The sequence below is a fragment of the Erithacus rubecula genome, assembly GCF_903797595.1.
Source record: "Erithacus rubecula genome assembly, chromosome: 4".
In the NCBI taxonomy this organism is placed as follows: domain Eukaryota; kingdom Metazoa; phylum Chordata; class Aves; order Passeriformes; family Muscicapidae; genus Erithacus; species Erithacus rubecula.
In genome coordinates this window covers 29,986,823-30,003,888 of record NC_136686.1, presented here as the reverse complement: position 1 = coordinate 30,003,888, position 17,066 = coordinate 29,986,823, and the positions used below count along the sequence as shown (strand labels likewise).

The window sequence follows — 17,066 nt, the reverse complement described above, 5'->3', positions numbered from 1 at the left end:
CCATGACTGAGGCATTGCTGCAGATGAGGATGAGGATGAGGATGAGGATGAGGATGAGGATGAGGATGAGGATGATCTTCCAGCACTTTTTTTCAGGACTCTGAACCTTCTCTTTTCATCCTGAGACTCCACCAACTCTTTCCACATCTCTGACACTGATCTTCCAGGCTATTAAAACACATGGGTATAAGATATTGTGCATTACCATGTGTGGAGTTTTATTGGGTTGGAGTGTGGGCTGAGCTCTACCTTTGGGGGCCCCTCAATGCTATTGGTAGCCAGATGTGACCCAGCTGTTACCTCAGCCCAGCACCTTGGGTCTCAGAAGTGACTAGTTGGACACCTACATGCAATACAAAGGTTTTCCCCATTCACCACCTGCCTTCCCATCTGCTTTGCTAGAGCCCTGGCAGCATCTCAACAATATTCCCTATGACTCCCTCGAGTGGACTCAGCCCTGTTAGCACTGGGCTAGCTGCATGCAAGGTGTGTCTTTGCCCCTGCAACACCTCTGACTAGTTTATTGGAAGCCCCTCCAGGCATTCCCTAGCACAGGAGAGGGATAGGGAATCCTCCCTTCCCTGACACGTGCAGACACGTGTGTTCCCAAGAAGCAGCACCACTCAAAGGGCAGGTTATTTCTTTATTTCTCTTTGCTTCTCCAGACATGTCCTCCCAGAGAAGCCACAGCCTTGTTGCAGAAAGAGGCACATCACCCCTCAGGAGCGTGCTGAGGCTCTGCTGCTCCTCCAGCCCCTCCTGGAGCTGTGCCTGCACAACTCTGGTCTCACAGTGCTCCCCCCATCTCACCCCTGCTGTGTAGATGCCCGCCCACGACTGGTGTCCTGATGTCACCTGGTGGCAGGGTATATCTGGAGGACAAAGGACACCTCGAGACTTTCTGCACAGGCGGGAGGACGGGAGTTGAATGACTGGCAAGAGGAGCCCTTGGCACTGTAAGTGTTCCCCAGGAGCTCAAAGCAATAGCAAGGGGGGCAGGGGGATGAAAAAAGGAACTGGCTGCAAAACCAGGGGCAAGAAAAATCCAGATAAAACACCATGGGGGAAAGATTTGGATGTTTGGATGAGAGTGTGAACAGATCCAGCAGCTAGGAGGAGTTGTGATTCTTGTGTGGTTGTGTTCTCTTTCCTCTCTCATTAGGGCAGGTGCTGCTGCAGTGGTTTGTCTCAAAGCTCTCTGGCTGTACAAGCAGGGGCTGCTCAGCTACTCATGCTGGGAAATCCTTGGTTGGGGCTCCCTGGAACCCCCTTGGCTTGTGTCCTCTCTGTCTGAGCCTGCATGTAAGCAGCATGGGGAGCTGCTGAGGAGCAGCTGGGACAGGCAGCTGGTGCCTCCTGCCCCAGCAAGGCACATCAGGGAGGAGTTTATAACATAATGCTATGCCTCTGCTGTTACTGAATCCCTTCTTTCAACTGTGATAGTCTTTCCATTTGGGAATATAGTTCTACTGGAAATTAGTTCTGTCTCTTAGAGTGCATCCTTTTCCACCATTTCTTGGTCTTAAAACTGCTGCTAGAATGAAGGCTTTGAAATTCTGTGTAAGGCAGGAGCAGAAAGGGCTGAACCTGCATGGACTTTTTCCCATCACTATGATTAACCACCTCAAGCAATTGAGACTGGAGCTATGAGACTCCTCAAAGGCATTGGATTCAATAATCCCTGACAAAAACCTGAAAGCATGATGCTAATGGCTCTCTCAAGGCCAAGATCTGAGCATGCAAGGAACCCACAAAAAGAATGTGAGCACAAGGAAATTTCCTCCTGATTTCTCTCTACTCAAGGAAGAGTATCTGCATGGAGGGCCATGACTTATGGAGGTTCTGTGTCTGACACCCTGAGGCAGTGACATGGAGGAATCTGTATTTCTGAAAGCTTTGGTCTGGGGGAGATTACCAAAATTACACCAGGTCTGAAGAAGATCAAGTAAGCTGTCTACATTATCTGCCAGGGACATTTTCCACAGAGAGTCAGAGATTAAGGATGGGGCAGATTAAAGAGTCAGCATTTGTTAGTAGCATTCAAGCCCCTTTAAATTTAAATAAACTAAAAGAAGGATTATTAACCTGCCCAACAACTCCGAGGTGGAATTTCTGACGCAACAGGGATAAGCCCATTAATGCGTATTAGGTATAATTAGCATCTGGACGCAAGCAAAGCTCTTACCTAGAGGATTAAGCCCTTGACTGAGCAGAAATGCTGTCAGGGGCAATTAGGTAACACCTCATCACAGGAAGGGAGCAGAGGAAGTGCATGGCAGAGGATCTTATGCCTCCAGAGTCTTTGCATCCAGAGCCATCAGCTCCTGCCCAGGAGCTGCATGCTGGTGCTGGCGGAAGCAAAAGAGCTCTGGCAGAGCAGGAAACACTGGGAGAAGGCAGCATAGAACTTGCAGACATCCAGAGGAGACTCAAAACCTTTGTCAAGCCACCTGTTTGATCTGGTATCAAGGACTATCCAAGTAACCAGGTACGGTAAGACAAAAGGCTGTGAAATTCCCATGGAAAGAAGCAGCTATTGGCATTTCTTTCATATCTGTCATGCTGGGGTGCTTGTCTGGCTGTGTGTAGGGGCAGTTTGTTCCCAAGGTGTGGGAACTGGAGCAGGTTCCATGCTGTGGGGCAGGGCCCACTCCAGCATGAATGGAGAATTCTTTGACTCTAATGATGGCAAGCAAGTCCCACCAGCTCCATGGTGGGAAGGAAGCTTGATTTCAGCAGCAAGGGGAAAGTTGTTAAGGCATTAAGGTTGCTTTCCATCCTCTGTCATTTTTTTTAGTGATGCATGGAGAGAATAGAAGTAGAGGGAGATTAGTAAAGAAGAAATTAGAATTGTCCCTAATATTAGAAATGTCCCTAACTAAAAGTTTCATTGAGCGCTCTTTGTTGAATTAATACAGGTGAAAGAGGATGAAGTGTGATTTGGGAAGACCCTTTTTCCTATCAAATCCTGGGTTATTGACTATCTGGTAGATGGATACTACTACTTCAGATTAGGGCAAAAAGAAACTTCAAGGGCTGGATCTTTCCATAAGCTCTTCCTCTGTTGAGTGAAGTAAGGGACAAAGTGTGGACTCCAGAATTTAAGAGGTTTTGACCCTCAAAGGCATATTTGTGGTTAAGATAACATGCCAGTGTACAGCAAAGGTTATCAAAGCAGGACAGGAATTCAGCTGGAGATGGTGCTCAAATGCACCTTTCAAGTTTTGGATGTCAGTCCTAAGGGATGGAAATCTATCAGCAGGTTTGTGTTTTTTCTTTTGTACTCTTGGGAGTAGCCCTTAAGAAGGGTGCCAAGTAACTTGAATGTCAGATTAACCTGGTGCTTGAAAGTGAATCTGTGTCCCTTTTGGTTCAGGAGAGGGGTCTAGCTCTGAGACAGACAACATACTGATGAGAATTGCACCTGAGACAAAGCCATAATAATAGACTTTGGCACAACAGCAGACATGCTGTGGAACAGCTTTCTGATGCAAAGCACTTTGTTGCAGGGCAGTATCATCAGAATTCTTCTCACCCTGAGTAACAGAGAGGGACCAAATTCTGTCCTTGTTTTGGAGGCAAAATGCCTTCATCTCTCAATATGGCCGTAAAAATCTGCTACTCAAAAGATTTCATCACTCCTCCTAGCAGTGCAGTCCAGGTCATACCTATCACTGCACTTCCATTCTCATTCTGCAAAAGAAGAAGGTGACAGTGTTTGCCTGTCCTGCTACCATGCTGTGAGGAGAAAGAAAAAGCTGTAAATACTGGGCAACTGTTCAGGCACTGCAGAGATGGCAGCCAAATAAGTAAGTTCCCTGGTTTGAGCTGATCCCTGTGTTTGTGGGCACAGTGTGTGCTTAGGAAGCGTTGTGTTACACGCGGGGGAATAGCATCTGTGCATACTTCAGCTGCAGACACAACCATCTGCTGCTCCATTTGGGGCTGCTGGAACCTGTCCAGTCTCCTGCTTGGGATCTTGCAGCTGAGACAGAAGCCTGACCACAAGCAACAGAAGAACTAGCCTGCCTCTAGGTGCTATCATTTTGAACCATCCTGCTGCCACCACAGATGGAAGGATGTCCCGGGTGAAGTATTTCCAGACTGCCACACATACAGAAATATGGCTCTTCACCTTGCATAGATGTGGAAGTGACGCAGGAGGATTGCTCAGATGATCTTTCTTCTTGGGTATAGGGATTTGCTTTCCAACACTGTGGCTATTTCAAGACAAAGGAATAAACTCTCTTTAGGCTAAGGAAAAGAAATCTTTGATGACATTTATAGTTCTGAGATTAAAAATCCAGAGTGTCACGGCAGGTGGTGTTGGGGATTAAGTCTATGGTGTACTATGGTGACCTAATGAGATTAAGTTAATTCCATCAGCAATTACATCACGCCGATGCACGAGGATGAACACCTGGAGACAGGAGGTATTTAACAGTCATGGAGGAGAACATGACTTCAAGGAAGAAAGAAAAAAGTTGCATTTCTTTTTTTTGTTCAGATCATTCTGGCATAATAATTGGCACAAATTTTGATGAAGGGTTGGAAGTTTCCCTTCGGGCACTGGTGAGAGTTATTGCTGTTCTCTCTGGGAAGGAAGCAAAAGGCTCAGAGTGCACAAGTTCTGCCATCAAAGACAGGAGATGTGTCTCCCAACAGAAATTGCTCCTTGATAAATATTTATCCCCTGTGAAGATTGATTCATGTATGGCATGGTGAAGAGGGGTCAGCACATGTAATACAACTCTCAAAAATACCAAAATGGGCACATCCTGGGGAAAGTTGCAGGCTTTACTCCTCTAAATCCTGAGAAATTTGCAAAATTAACTTCTGCCTAAAAGATGGTCTCCACTGCTGTGCCTTGGCCTTCTGTATAATCTTGCAACAATCTTGTGCTATTTCCCATGAGTTTGGTATTGACAAATGTTGGGCCCTAATTGCAGCAGAACAGATGAAGTATATCATGGTGATTCCCAAGGACAGGAACTTTCTCTAAGCTATACATGTGTCTTCATGGCTCCTGTAGTAGTCAGGTCCTGAACTCAGCAATGCTATTCCAAGGCTAGCTAGAAAAAAAACCCAGAATGGGCATTAAACTTCCTATTTTTCCTAAATAATGGGGCAAGCTTCTGCAGGAACCTTCCAAGAGTGCAGCTGTGTTTGAGACAAAAGGTGCTAGTCCCCATGACTCTGCAGACATTGCACCATGGGGTAAATGTCTTTTTGGTCTTAGCTCAAGTGTCCTTTGTCTGGCATCTTACTTCTAGCATGCCAGATGAAAGGCAATGCTACCAGGCTTAATTTTTACACATTACAATCTTCCTTTATCATTAATACCATTATCTTCAACCCTGTCACAACTACATTTTCCATAATTCTGTCATCTGTCTACCGATCCTAGAGGAGATCAGCAGAGCGTTGTGTCAGTCCTTGCCTTGCTGTTATCTTGCAGACAGAGGGATCTGAGAGAGGCACGTGCCTGCCTCACACAGCCCAGCCATGAGCGAGACCCCAGCCGCCAACCTCAGCACTGGAGATGCTCCAACCGGCCCTGCCACGCCGCGCAAGGGCCCTCCCAAGTTCAAGCAGAGACAGACCAGGCAGTTCAAGAGCAAGCCCCCCAAAAAAGGAGTAAGAGGGTAAGGGAAAGAAACCATGCTAGTTGAGTAGCTCCCCACTGTTATGTTGTGGTTCTGTGCATTTTCCCTTGGGCAAGGAGCCAGAAGGCTCCTCCCTGCCCCCAGGTGCCATCAGCTCTCCAGCCTGGAGCTGCTTCTCTTCTGCTCCATACCCACAATTCTTCTTCCTTGGCTGGGGGTTTAGGACATGTCACCTTTCCCTGCTGCTGCCCCAAATTCACTCCTTACCTGGTCTTTTCTCTCCTAGGTTTGGAGATGACATCCCAGGCATGGAGGGGCTGGGCACAGGTAAGCTCTGCAGGATGTTGTCATCATGCCCTGCTTTAGCACTAGTGCAGACAAACTTGATCATGGGAGAGTATTCCGAGGTGGTCTCTGTTTCTGTGGCCTGTCTGCAGTTCTCAGGGTCACTAGAGAAGATGAGCTCTGCCTCCCCAAGCTGTCACATTCATGCTTATGCTTACATACAGCACATGAATGAAAGGCCATTTATGTATGCTTCAGCTTCAGATTACTTACATTGGGCTGCAGAAGTGCTTGTTTGTTTTCTGCTAATACTCTGACTAAGAATTTCAGCTGCATGAGATTCTCAGAGAAATGCTAAATGCTAAGCTATTAATACCAAAAAAATCACAGAAACTAAATCCCAGATGGTTAAGTATTTGTGTTGTCATCAGAATCCTAATTTTAAGAATTTTATATACCCATCTGGGATTGAGAAACGTGCATTGGATGAGCTGCAGCCACTCGGAACTTTGTAGTATTGATAGAGTTAGAGATCCTGAATATTGTAGGCCAAATTATTCAGCATCTGATCTTTAACTGCACATGTCTTCAAGGAGATCACAGTTTGGCTACAGGTAATTGATAGAAACAGGAGAAACCACATAACTGGAATGAATTTTTACACCAGTTTACATAGTCACTGAAGAGACTAGAAACTGCTGGCTTGCTTTTGCTCACAGAGAAAAAGTACACTGATCTGGTTTGGTCTGACTGATAGTACCGGATGTGAAATGCTCATCTGCCCATTTAACCTTTGAATGGAATCTCATTCTTGTTAATGTTTCCTGAGTAAATCAGCCTTTCCATTAATATAATATAAATCCAAGGAGTCCATTGACAAGAGCACATTTGTTGTTTTCTCTTTTTTGCAGATATCACTGTCATTTGCCCATGGGAAGCTTTCAGCCATCTGGAACTGCACGAGCTGGCCCAGTTTGGGATCATCTAAGGTGTCAGGATCTCTAAGGTGTCACCTGATGACTCCACAGATCCCAACATGGTCTTTACCACATTTGACACTTACTTTTAGCCCTTGCATCCACTTGCTTAAGAGCAGGGTGGTTTTGTAAGAGCTAGTTGTGAGAAACTTAACTTTGCAGATTAATTTGGCAAAGAAGTTATTTGGGACCCTGAGCAGACCTCACGTTCCATGAGACGAAACTACTGAAAAATGTCTTAATGTCTCCCCACACCATATTCTTTCTTCTCTCACTGTCATAGATCTTCAATGTTTATGGTGATACAGGGAGGCTGTATTTGAACTTTTTCCCTGATTAGCTGAGATATTGTGTGCACGTATGTCCACACCTAATTAAATCACCCTATTCTGTTTTCTTCCTTCCCTCCCTTTCTTCAGCTTTCTGTATAGAATTTCCATGGATAGGTCCCTGTGTTATTTGAGCCAGCAGTTATTTGCTCAGAGTACATTGGTAGAGAACAGCATTAGTCACCAGTCCAGACATTAGGCTGCTTTCCATAGGAGATCCTTCCCCAGCGGCTTACCATAAGGAACGTGCTGCTAAGATTTACCTCATCAGCAAATGGGGAAAAGGGTTTGCAAATGCTGTCTCTGCTGTGCTGCCCACAGGCTATGAACCACGAGAGTCTGGCTGTTCTCATAATGTTAAATGAAAATGTATGCGTCCGAGATCAATAGCTAAGTGAATTAATCCTATTATTCATTCCTTTGTGGTTGCAGCTCCAAAGAAGTAGCTCCAAATGATGCTGCTTTTCCTCTCCTTTGATGGGAAGCCCTGTGTGACATTTGTCCCCATGTCCATACATATTTACATAAGACATTTGCTCCCCAGGACATGCTTGCTGCTTATTAAGACAGAGAATCCTTATGATCTGTCACCAGACTGTGCCAGCAGTCTTGCCACATCCAGCAGAAAATGATATTGCAGTAATTCCTCCCTCCTCCCTGTATTAAGCATAGGAAAAGTCACCCTTCACCCTGCCCCTCATAAGCAGGAAAACTTTTCTCTTTTCACTGCCTGGCAATTTCTGGAGCTTGTTTGGACGAGCAGGCAAATGGTGTCCCCAGAGAGAAGTACCAGCAGAGATGGGGGGAGGCAGGGGCAGGGTAGGATGAGTGCATGCAGGCAAGCCCAGAGCCAATCCACTTAAACCCATCGATCTGTGTCTGCCAGGCACTGCCCGTGGCGAGGCTCCCAAAACCACTCCAATGTTCAGGGAAGGCACCGAGATTCCCTATGGCCCTGACATAAAGGAAGGGCTTTTGGCTTGTTTGCAGGCAAGGAGCAAGTTTATTGTAGCTACATAATATTCATAAGAGGAGGTGGAATTTTTAATCATTGCCTTTAGCTTGAGAAGCCTCATTGCTTAAGAACTGCCTACCCCCATCTTATCTTTCCTATGCTGAACATGTTCATGGGAGCAAGGAGTGATTGTGGAGAGGAGAGCAAATCCTGCCTAAACGATTGATCCCCACGCATAAAGCATTGCTATAAATCCATGGCAGCGCCATAGTTATCAGCTACTGTTATTCCAGAAATAAAAGGTAGCAGTTTTCAGTTAAAATATCACTTGAGCACCAAAAGCTAAAGGAAATTAATTCCTGTTGGCAGTCTAGAGTGCAGCTTTTACTATTCAGCACTCCTGCCATTAGAAGCAGCAGTAAGGCGTGGAGTGGTTCAGAACCGCAGCACTATGGCAGCAGAGCAGAAGCCCTGTACCATTTAGCTAATTGCAGCCCACAGCTATTTCCTTGGGCAGAGGCAGTATGTCCTTTCCACTTACTTCCAGTTTCTCCTGCCTTTCTCACCTTTTAATACTTTTCTTCTTTCCCTAAGTGTTCTTTATGTAAATGACGTTTTATTTAGCTTTTACTATAGGGAACTGATTTCATTTTTTTTTTTCAAGCTCATGTGCTAGCCCTCTGCTTCTGCAGTTAAATGTGAATGTTCCTATGGCAATACTCTCATGCTTTCCTTCCCTTATGCCATCCTGTTATATATGATCCTTATTCCACCTTCTCAATCTGTCCTATTCTCTCTGGGAAAAGACCCATTAGATCCAGTTTTGAAACCTTCAAGCTGCCTGCCTCTATTTCCTTTTTCTAAGATATTTTTAAGCAGGACAAAAAACAAGAGAATGAAATTTTAATTAGTCCGTTTGCTCCTTTTTCATCCCAGACCTTGGGAAAACAGTCCACATAGTGAGATACTTTGTCAGAAAATATTGGGGTAAAAGCAAAATTCTCCTTAGTCCAGGGAGTGAAGTTTTAGCAAATCAGAAGGTCCTAGTGTAGTTTGTGATTTCCACAACCCCAGTTCCCATCAGAGATCTACTCCATTCTCCTTCCTAGAGGAGTCCAACAGGAATGCACACATAACCCAGCTCTCATGCCTGGCTGATGAGCTGTATCAGAAGATGGATGTTTTGAGACAACACAGTTTGCTAGTTATTTTAAAAATAATTTTCTATTCATTAATAGGGATTGCATTCATTCCTTTACTTGTAAGGAATTTTGAGGCTTAGAAAGAGTCTTAAAACATGCTCATGGTTGTTTTGTCTGAGGTTCTGAGTTTTTTCTAATGAGCCATAATTCCTGAAACTTCCATTTTCCAGTAAGAGATGGCTGTGGTGCAAGAAAGCAAATGTGTTAAAGCAGCTTGTCAAAGGATTTCAAGTCTATATGCATTGTAATATGTTATTCTCTGTTCTTTTACTATAAAATCATATCAAAAGAAATAAAAATTAATAAAAAATGTTTAAAAAATCTTAAGAATGTAGTCTGACTTGCTTACAAAATATAGCTAGGGAAAGGCAGATGCCACATCTTTTCCTTCTGAAATCCTTTCCTTTCCTGAGGAAAGCTCTGAAAGTAACTTTTCACTTCTCATTCGATAAAACCAGCTATTTATCTCCAAACAATAGGCAATAAAGACTGACTGTGATATCATCTGAGAAGCAGTTTTTCACTGAGTGATGACTGGTATATTCTCCCAAAAGTGCTGCATATGGTTTCCTTCAGGCTGGAATCTTTAGGCCAGTTACATCTTCTGGGACTCTGTGCAAATGAATGTCAGCGTGTTTTCTACCCTCTAGCAAAAAACTGCTGAAATGTGAATGCCACTTAGCTCCTTCTCATTGCCATGACTGCCTGACAGAGCTGCAAACATTGATCTCCCCTTGCCTCTTTCTGTTGCTGAACTTCCTAGGTGTTCATGGGGGTTTCAAGATGATCTAGTGCAATTGCCTTCTCGTGTTGTGCTGTCAAATCTGAGCTTTAGAAGTGTTTTCTTTCGTGTCATCTTTGGAGTTTTTTCTTGCAACTCATCACTGAGTGTCCAATTGAAAGTCTTTTGTCTTTGAATGTTTTCTATCCTGTAAGATATGAATGTGAGTTGTCCAGGACTCCCTTTGTGAGGGCTTTTTGTAAACCCTTCCCAACCACATTTTGAAAGCCAGAAAAACATCTTCTCACATAGTTATGTCTACTTAAAGTTGTAACCAACATTTGAATCCCATCCTCACTGACTCTAGTGAGGGAGTTAATTAAACACAAATCTCAGCAAGAAGAGAAGAATGAACCTTGGGAAAAGTGAGAAGCATTTGCCTTGCTTCCTGCTGTCGCCCCCCTGCTCCAACCCAATATCTAAAAATTTTAAAAAATTTAAATCCCCAAACTCTAGGTGTAAGCTGGATTCTTCAGGAAATCTGAAGAGCACCAGTACAAAATTACCATCCTCCAACTCAGTATCAAGCCACTCTCATATTGTCCTATGGTATTGATCAATAAGGTGTAGGCTAAAAAATTGTACCCTGACAACATCACTCTCTGCTTTGTGGGGCACTTTTCTATTTTATAAATGGGACTTTGAGAGTTAGGAAAATTAAGAATACCCACCACCTTTAGGACTTCAATATTTGCTTTTTCAGAGTACTTAACATTTAATCTCGAAGTTTAAAATGCAGCTGTCATTAGCTGTGGTTGCAGCTGTAAGTGCTCATTAGTGAATCACTTTCTCTCTGAGTCAGATCTCACTCACACAGCAAGATCCAGGGCCTCAGCTTGGAGATCTGAGGAACAAGAAGTCTGTATTTTTGAGAGCATTTATGTAATGCTCCATAAGGTGGGCAGGTTATTCCACCCAGTAGTCTGTTTCAGCATCACCACACCACTGTGATGCAAATCTAGACAGATCTGGAAAAAAAAAAAAGGAGCATAAGATTATGCAATTAAAATGAAAGTGAGTATCACATGCTTATAAATGTGTTCAACTCTGGAATTTCCTCATACTAGACTGCTTAACTTTGAAATCTTATTCCCAGCCCCTGAAGTGCTGTCAGGGCTGTTGAAGCTGGGATCAGCTTAGTACCCCAATGTCAGGCAACTGCACCTCCAAAGTTTGTCCTGACAGCACAAGGTGGGGAACATTTCTGGCTTTGAGCTTTTTCCACCTGGAGACAGTGACATGGCTGAAGCCTCTGTGCTGGGGGTGCATAATGATTGAATTATCTCAGGTGCAATTTTCAACTTTCCTTAAACATGTGCTCTCACATACTATGTTGTTCCTCTTCTTGAAGTTTAGTATAACTATGGTGAGAATTTTGGTCGTTGCTGCTCCTGCTGGGTGAAAAGAATACCTTCTCTATCAAGGCCTTCAGGAATTTTCAAACACTTTCCTGCCTCTGGTATTTTTCTGAGGGCCTCTCACATTCCTGAGGCTGTAAATGAACATAGCATTCACCAGCACATACTCAACATGCAACAGACTGTCCAGATGTCAGGGCAGACAGGGCATATGACAGAAATAGATGAACTACAATACCCTGTGAAGAGTAGGGCTTCAGACAGGGGGGCACTGGCAATGAAGAATGCTTTTGGGACCCTGAGACCTTGGTCAGGACAGTGTCAGCACAGGAGAAGCCCAAGGAAGGGAAGATACCTTCAGGAACATGGAGAACACAGAGAAGGAATGTGGTGAAGCCCCAGAAAGCTGCTTGCCAAAGCTGCACACTGGGCTTTGCCCTGTCTCTGTGCCAGACAGGGAGGGTATAGCAGCTGGCCAAGGAGCACTTACAGGAATTCTGAGCCTGTGATGATACTGAAGAAGAGCATCCCCACAAGGCACAAATGATTTATAAAGCACTGAGCAAGCTGAACCTGGTCGCTTACAAGAGACCTTGCTTTGTCTGGGAGGCAGTGGCTGCACAAACATCCAGGAAGGAAGAGAACTTGGAAAAAAACACATTCAAGTGTGGGAGCTCCAGATTTCCACCACAGTGACCTTGCAATCCTGGGTGACAGAGTAGGTAAAGCAGGAATAATATCAGTGGGAGAATCTATGTCTTGTGCTATTAGGAGAACTCAATAAACACGTTTTACTTCTCCTCACCTCTGGACAGACACCAAAAGGAGAAACAGATAGAAATCCCAGGATCATTAAAACCCCCAGCTGAGGGCTGCTGGAACACATCTCTTGGAAGAATGACCCAGGCAGGTTTACAGGGGCTGTAGAGGGACAGACAGGCTACAGGCTGATGGAAGGCAAGGCCAATTCCTCAGTCATACAGGGTTTTCTGCTCTACCAGTGATCTGAGGCACAAATTCCCTTTGCTTGATCAAAACACCACACAGGTTTCTCTAGGCACAAGGAGAAGGCAAATTCATTTGCTCATCTCACAAGAGCTATCTGGACTCAAGCCAGCTCAAATTTGTATCACCCAGACAGCTGCTGGCAGGGACACAGCAATCTTGCATCTGTCTGCACCAGGGAACTGGCTGCTGATCTGAAAGTAAGGGAAGAAAAATAGCAGTAGGCAAACCATGTGGAAAACAAGAAGTTGTATTAGATCTGGCTTTAGCAACTGCAGTTTTACCAGAAACATTCTCTGAGATCAAGATCTTTCCATGCTAGGCACTTTGTAAGTACATCACTGTACTAATAAATTAGTTATAACCCTGGTCTCCAAGCAAGTGTATTACTGCAGCCTGTGGATACTGAACTGCACTAGCAAGGGGCCACTGCAGAGATGCAGCACAGTCAGTCTTGAAAATGCCAGTACATGGCCAGATCAGCTATAGACAGCTGGGATGAGGAACACACAGATGCAATGGGCAAAGTTATTTCAAACACAAACCTTAAGCCACATGATCTGGTAAGCACCAGTCTCAGACAAGAGCAAAGGGAAAGCAAGTCAACAATTACATTGGAATGAAATATCATCAGCAAAGGAGGCAATTTTGAACTAAAACAAGCTGCCTGTACCAAAAGAGTACCACAAGAAGCTATGTTATGATAAATCTGAGAGGATCTTAACTCCATTGCATCCCCATCCACAAGGCTCCATCCAGTTCTAGGCATTTTAAGGACAGGAGATGATAAACTATTCTGTATTTGAACTTGTAGAAGGGGATGAAGAGCAAACATAAAATGAAGGAAGGAGGAGTAAGGGCTCCACAGGCATCAGGGAAGTTGTTCCAACATGCACAGCCCCCTGAAATAGTCAAGTGGAGTTGTGATTCCCACCTGGAGGTAGCTGTAGGGCATAGACAATAAAGGAGGACAAATATTAGCAAGGATGAAACAAGGAAAATCTGCCTGCAAATAACATCAAAATATTAAGTAGCTGTTATCAAGAAAGTCCTGACAAATACCTTCCTTAGGAAAACATGGTCCCCATGGGAACTGGGAAGATTCTGATACTCAGTACATTTGTGACTGTGTTGTAGAAAGTACCCAAGAATCCCCTGCAGAGAACATCTGGTACAGCACAGGCGTGGTTCCTGCAGGAATCAGGGCAGTCACACCAGGCCATCCCCATTGCTGTTGTGTCTCCAGCTGTACACCAGGGATGTACAGAAAGTGAGTTTGCTTTTTATGAAATTCATGTTTGGCCATTAGAATATCAAAGCTAAATGCATAGGAAACTCTGTTTAGCAGCCATTTGTAAGCTTCTGATAACAAGTAAGATGCCAGGTTCTCAGCTGCTGAAAAAGAAATATGAAAAAACCAGCAAAAATCTCAAGCTCAAACCAAAGAGTATGGAAGCACGTGAGACATTTTCATTTCACTCTTCAGTGAGAACTGCTTCTTTGGAAAAAACAGGAAGATTTTCATTCCACATCCTACCATTAGGGCCAGATTTCTCACTCTGGGAAGCACAACATGCACCTCATTGCGTGTGATGTTATGATATGTAATATTTTTTTCTTTGCTTCAGTCCGGAACCATTTCCCCAAAATGTGGAATAAAGCTTTGAAGCTTTATCCTAGCCATGTAAACTTTTTGCATTCATTCATAGTAATGCCTAATCCCATTTTAATCTTAATAAGCTCTTTAGTGCAATAATATCCTATGGCATTAAGGCATACAACTTAATTCCTTGAATTAAAGCCAGGATTCTCTTTGGAGTTTTTTCACTGACTCCCATAAGCTTTGGATCAGGTCAACCTCCAAAAAAAACCCAACCTGCTGCAAACCAGTGAACTAGCTGATTGAAAAGGCTTTATGATTTTATATTCTCATACAATAGCTTTTCTATCTGCATTCATAAGAATTCCAGAACTTCAAGCAGCATTTAACCAGAATAATGCCATGATGCTGTTGATAAACTCTTCAGGAATAAATATTTCCTTACCCTCACTACTCTGGCCCAGGGCTGATACAGTGATCAAACATGAGAAGCTTGAAGACTTTGGGTGCCTATTCTCTGAAGAACATTATTTCTTGATCCTTCTAAATGAGTCAGTTATGAACTAGATGCCCAAGTTCCTTCAGACAAAAATGATAGAGAAAAATTTAGTATGAACTAAATTGCAAACAGAAGGAAGTTGTTGCTAGTTATAATTATTTAGTTACAGAGAAAGTTTTCAATCACCTCTTTCAAAGGTCTGAGGAAAGTCATAGTGTGAGAACCACCTGGAATTTCTCTCTGAACCTCAAATAAATGTCCCAAGTATTTCCAGTAGTACAAATCCTCTGGCTTGTTTTCAAACTGTAATTGTGGCTGGGAGCAATATAACAGTACAAAATCCATTCTCTGCCTTTCCCATGTCTTCACTTTGACTTTACTAAAAAATGAGAAATGTGTATCATAGCCCCTTCAGCCCCTTGAGCTTTGTGACAAGGCATTGAATGTACACAGAGGATAAATCAGTCCAAAGCTCAGACACAAATTCAAATCAAGGGGTTGCTGCTCACTGCCTGGGTTAGAGAAGGTGACCTCTTTGGCTGCTCCAATTGTCAAATCAAGTGCAGTTCACGGTGACTTGGGCTTGCACATATCATCTCTGCTTGCAGCAAGCCCAGAGCACAAGAGCTCAGCTGCTGAACAGTACTCACTAACCCAAAACAGCTTTGTTATTTTTCATCAGAGGTCCTTAACCCCTGTCCTGCTTACTAAAGAGATGGCTAAAAAGACATTTGATCAGACCCAGAAATGTCTTCATGAGAACATATTTCTGATAGGAGATGAGTCTTTCTTCTATGCAGCAGGAAAGTAAAATCATATCTGGTGGTTGGTTTGGCAAATTCAGATAAGAACCACATTGCTAATTTCTCACAGAGGCAGTAATGAAACTCAGAAACAACTTTCCACATGATCTGTGCCCTGTAGGTTTTCAAGAGTGTGTGACAGGAAGGTAAATAGATATGCTGAGGGTAACATCTGTGTCTCAAACATTTCAGAGCTCTTGTGCAGGACCACTGGAGAAGCTTTCAAGTCAGAACTGTACAAGATGTCATTAGGATGATACCACCTGTGTTTGACAGTCTAATACCCAGGCTTACCCACTGGAGCACAGGTGGGATTCCATGAGCAAGAACTGTTTGAATGCAATTACCTGCATGCTGATACAAAAGCATTTGGAAGAATGGAGATTGGCATGTATGTTAAACTAGTGCCACTGAGCCTGAAACAGGCATTGCAAAATTTCCAGCCTATTGCTATAGAATAGCAAAATAGGTCTTCATTGCTGCCTACTGTCTGTCTAATTTAAATGAGAAATATGCAGAAAAGCACAAGAGTTAGAAGTCTCTATGAAATCAGAAAAAGTCCCTCAGACCCAGTACTTTGTCTCCAGCTGTAGACATATATAACAGCATGTCACCAACATATCTGGTAGTTTCCAGTGATTTGCACTCAAGGACAGCCTGAGCCAGAATTGATGTCTTTGTCTACAATAGCACGTGGTAAATTTTTCCTTCGTGATGCAGTAAAGACACTGTCTGAACTTATCAAGACCTTTACTTTCTGTGGTACCCTTAGTTAAGGAGTTCACACAATAAACTCTCATACCTAAAAAAAAAAAAAATAGAATAAAAAGATCTGTGGATTTTTCTCTTGGAATGCATAAAAACCCCACCTTGTTTTACTTGATACTACCTGCAAGTTTCCTCAGTGCTTCCCTTGGAAGAGACAAGAGTACTATACTGACAAAAGTAACCTATTCCTATTACTTTTGGTGCTCCCAGGAAGAGGATGTTGCAGTCATTCATTTTTTGGTAATCAACTGCAAATTCTGGGTTCCAATTTAGAATATTGCTACTTGGAAACTATTAAAACTCCATATTATTTCTTACCAAGAGAGGTTGAGACACCTTCTGTATTTAAATACAGTTACAAAATGCAGGGGGAAGATGGTTTTTCTTTTAAGTCATTGTTACTTAGGAGCAACATTTAAAGAATTGAGATAGGACATGGTGAAGATAAGTAGAAGTTACTGGAAGTTGGTTAATTAAATTTCCTGTGGGCAGATAAAATAATCTTTACAATTATTGTGTTCTAGCAGTAGTTTCAAGATTAAAAAAATATACTTCACAGCCATTTTCTACTACAGGATCAAGACTACAAGTGCTGAAAATTGACCTTGTTCCCATAAGTCACCATACATTTACTGCAGCTGGTCACAAGAGCAGCTTTCTGGGTCCTTGGGAGGAGCTCAGGTGGTCCTTTGTGCACTGTTTTCAAGGAACTGTTTTCTTCCAGCATGCAAGTCTCTTTCCACATTTTGTTTTTGAGGCATCCCCATTCCAAGTGTCAACCTCCAGCTTCTCCAGGGTGTTGGCAGCTGATCCCAGCAGTAAAACCTATCTGGACTTGTTGAAGCAATGGGGCTGAGGGCTTTACTGTAGAAAGAGACAAAGTTCTTAGCCTTCATTA

At 43.4% G+C, this 17,066-nt stretch overlaps 1 protein-coding gene across 3 annotated transcripts; it reads left to right on the top strand.

Annotated features, from left to right (window-relative positions):
* The first annotated feature begins 698 nt into the window (after positions 1 to 698).
* PDE6H (phosphodiesterase 6H) lies at positions 699 to 9,004 on the top strand. Of its 3 annotated transcripts, none has more exons than XM_079304567.1 (4): positions 699 to 956; positions 5,459 to 5,645; positions 5,893 to 5,933; positions 6,803 to 9,004. In XM_079304567.1, the coding sequence occupies exons 2-4, from the start codon at positions 5,506 to 5,508 to the stop codon at positions 6,877 to 6,879; spliced, it is 258 nt and encodes an 85-aa protein (XP_079160693.1). In that variant the 5' UTR covers positions 699 to 956; positions 5,459 to 5,505; the 3' UTR covers positions 6,880 to 9,004. The 3 variants fall into 3 exon arrangements, with proteins under 3 accessions (XP_079160693.1, XP_079160692.1, XP_079160691.1); XM_079304566.1 differs by lacking the exon at positions 699 to 956 and adding an exon at positions 2,131 to 2,488; XM_079304565.1 differs by lacking the exon at positions 699 to 956 and adding an exon at positions 2,135 to 2,488 and having other exon boundaries at positions 5,474 to 5,645; positions 6,803 to 8,998.
* The last annotated feature ends 8,062 nt before the right edge of the window (positions 9,005 to 17,066 follow it).

What these genes read in the sequence shown, in the direction of transcription:
- PDE6H (XM_079304567.1), top strand. Translation starts at nt 5,506, where the DNA reads ATGAGCGAGACCCCAGCCGCCAACCTCAGCACTGGAGATGCTCCAACC. An exon ending in CCCAAAAAAGGAGTAAGAGG is followed by an intron (nt 5,646 to 5,892) that starts GTAAGGGAAAGA and finishes TTTCTCTCCTAG; the next exon opens with GTTTGGAGATGACATCCCAG. An exon ending in CATGGAGGGGCTGGGCACAG is followed by an intron (nt 5,934 to 6,802) that starts GTAAGCTCTGCA and finishes TCTTTTTTGCAG; the next exon opens with ATATCACTGTCATTTGCCCA.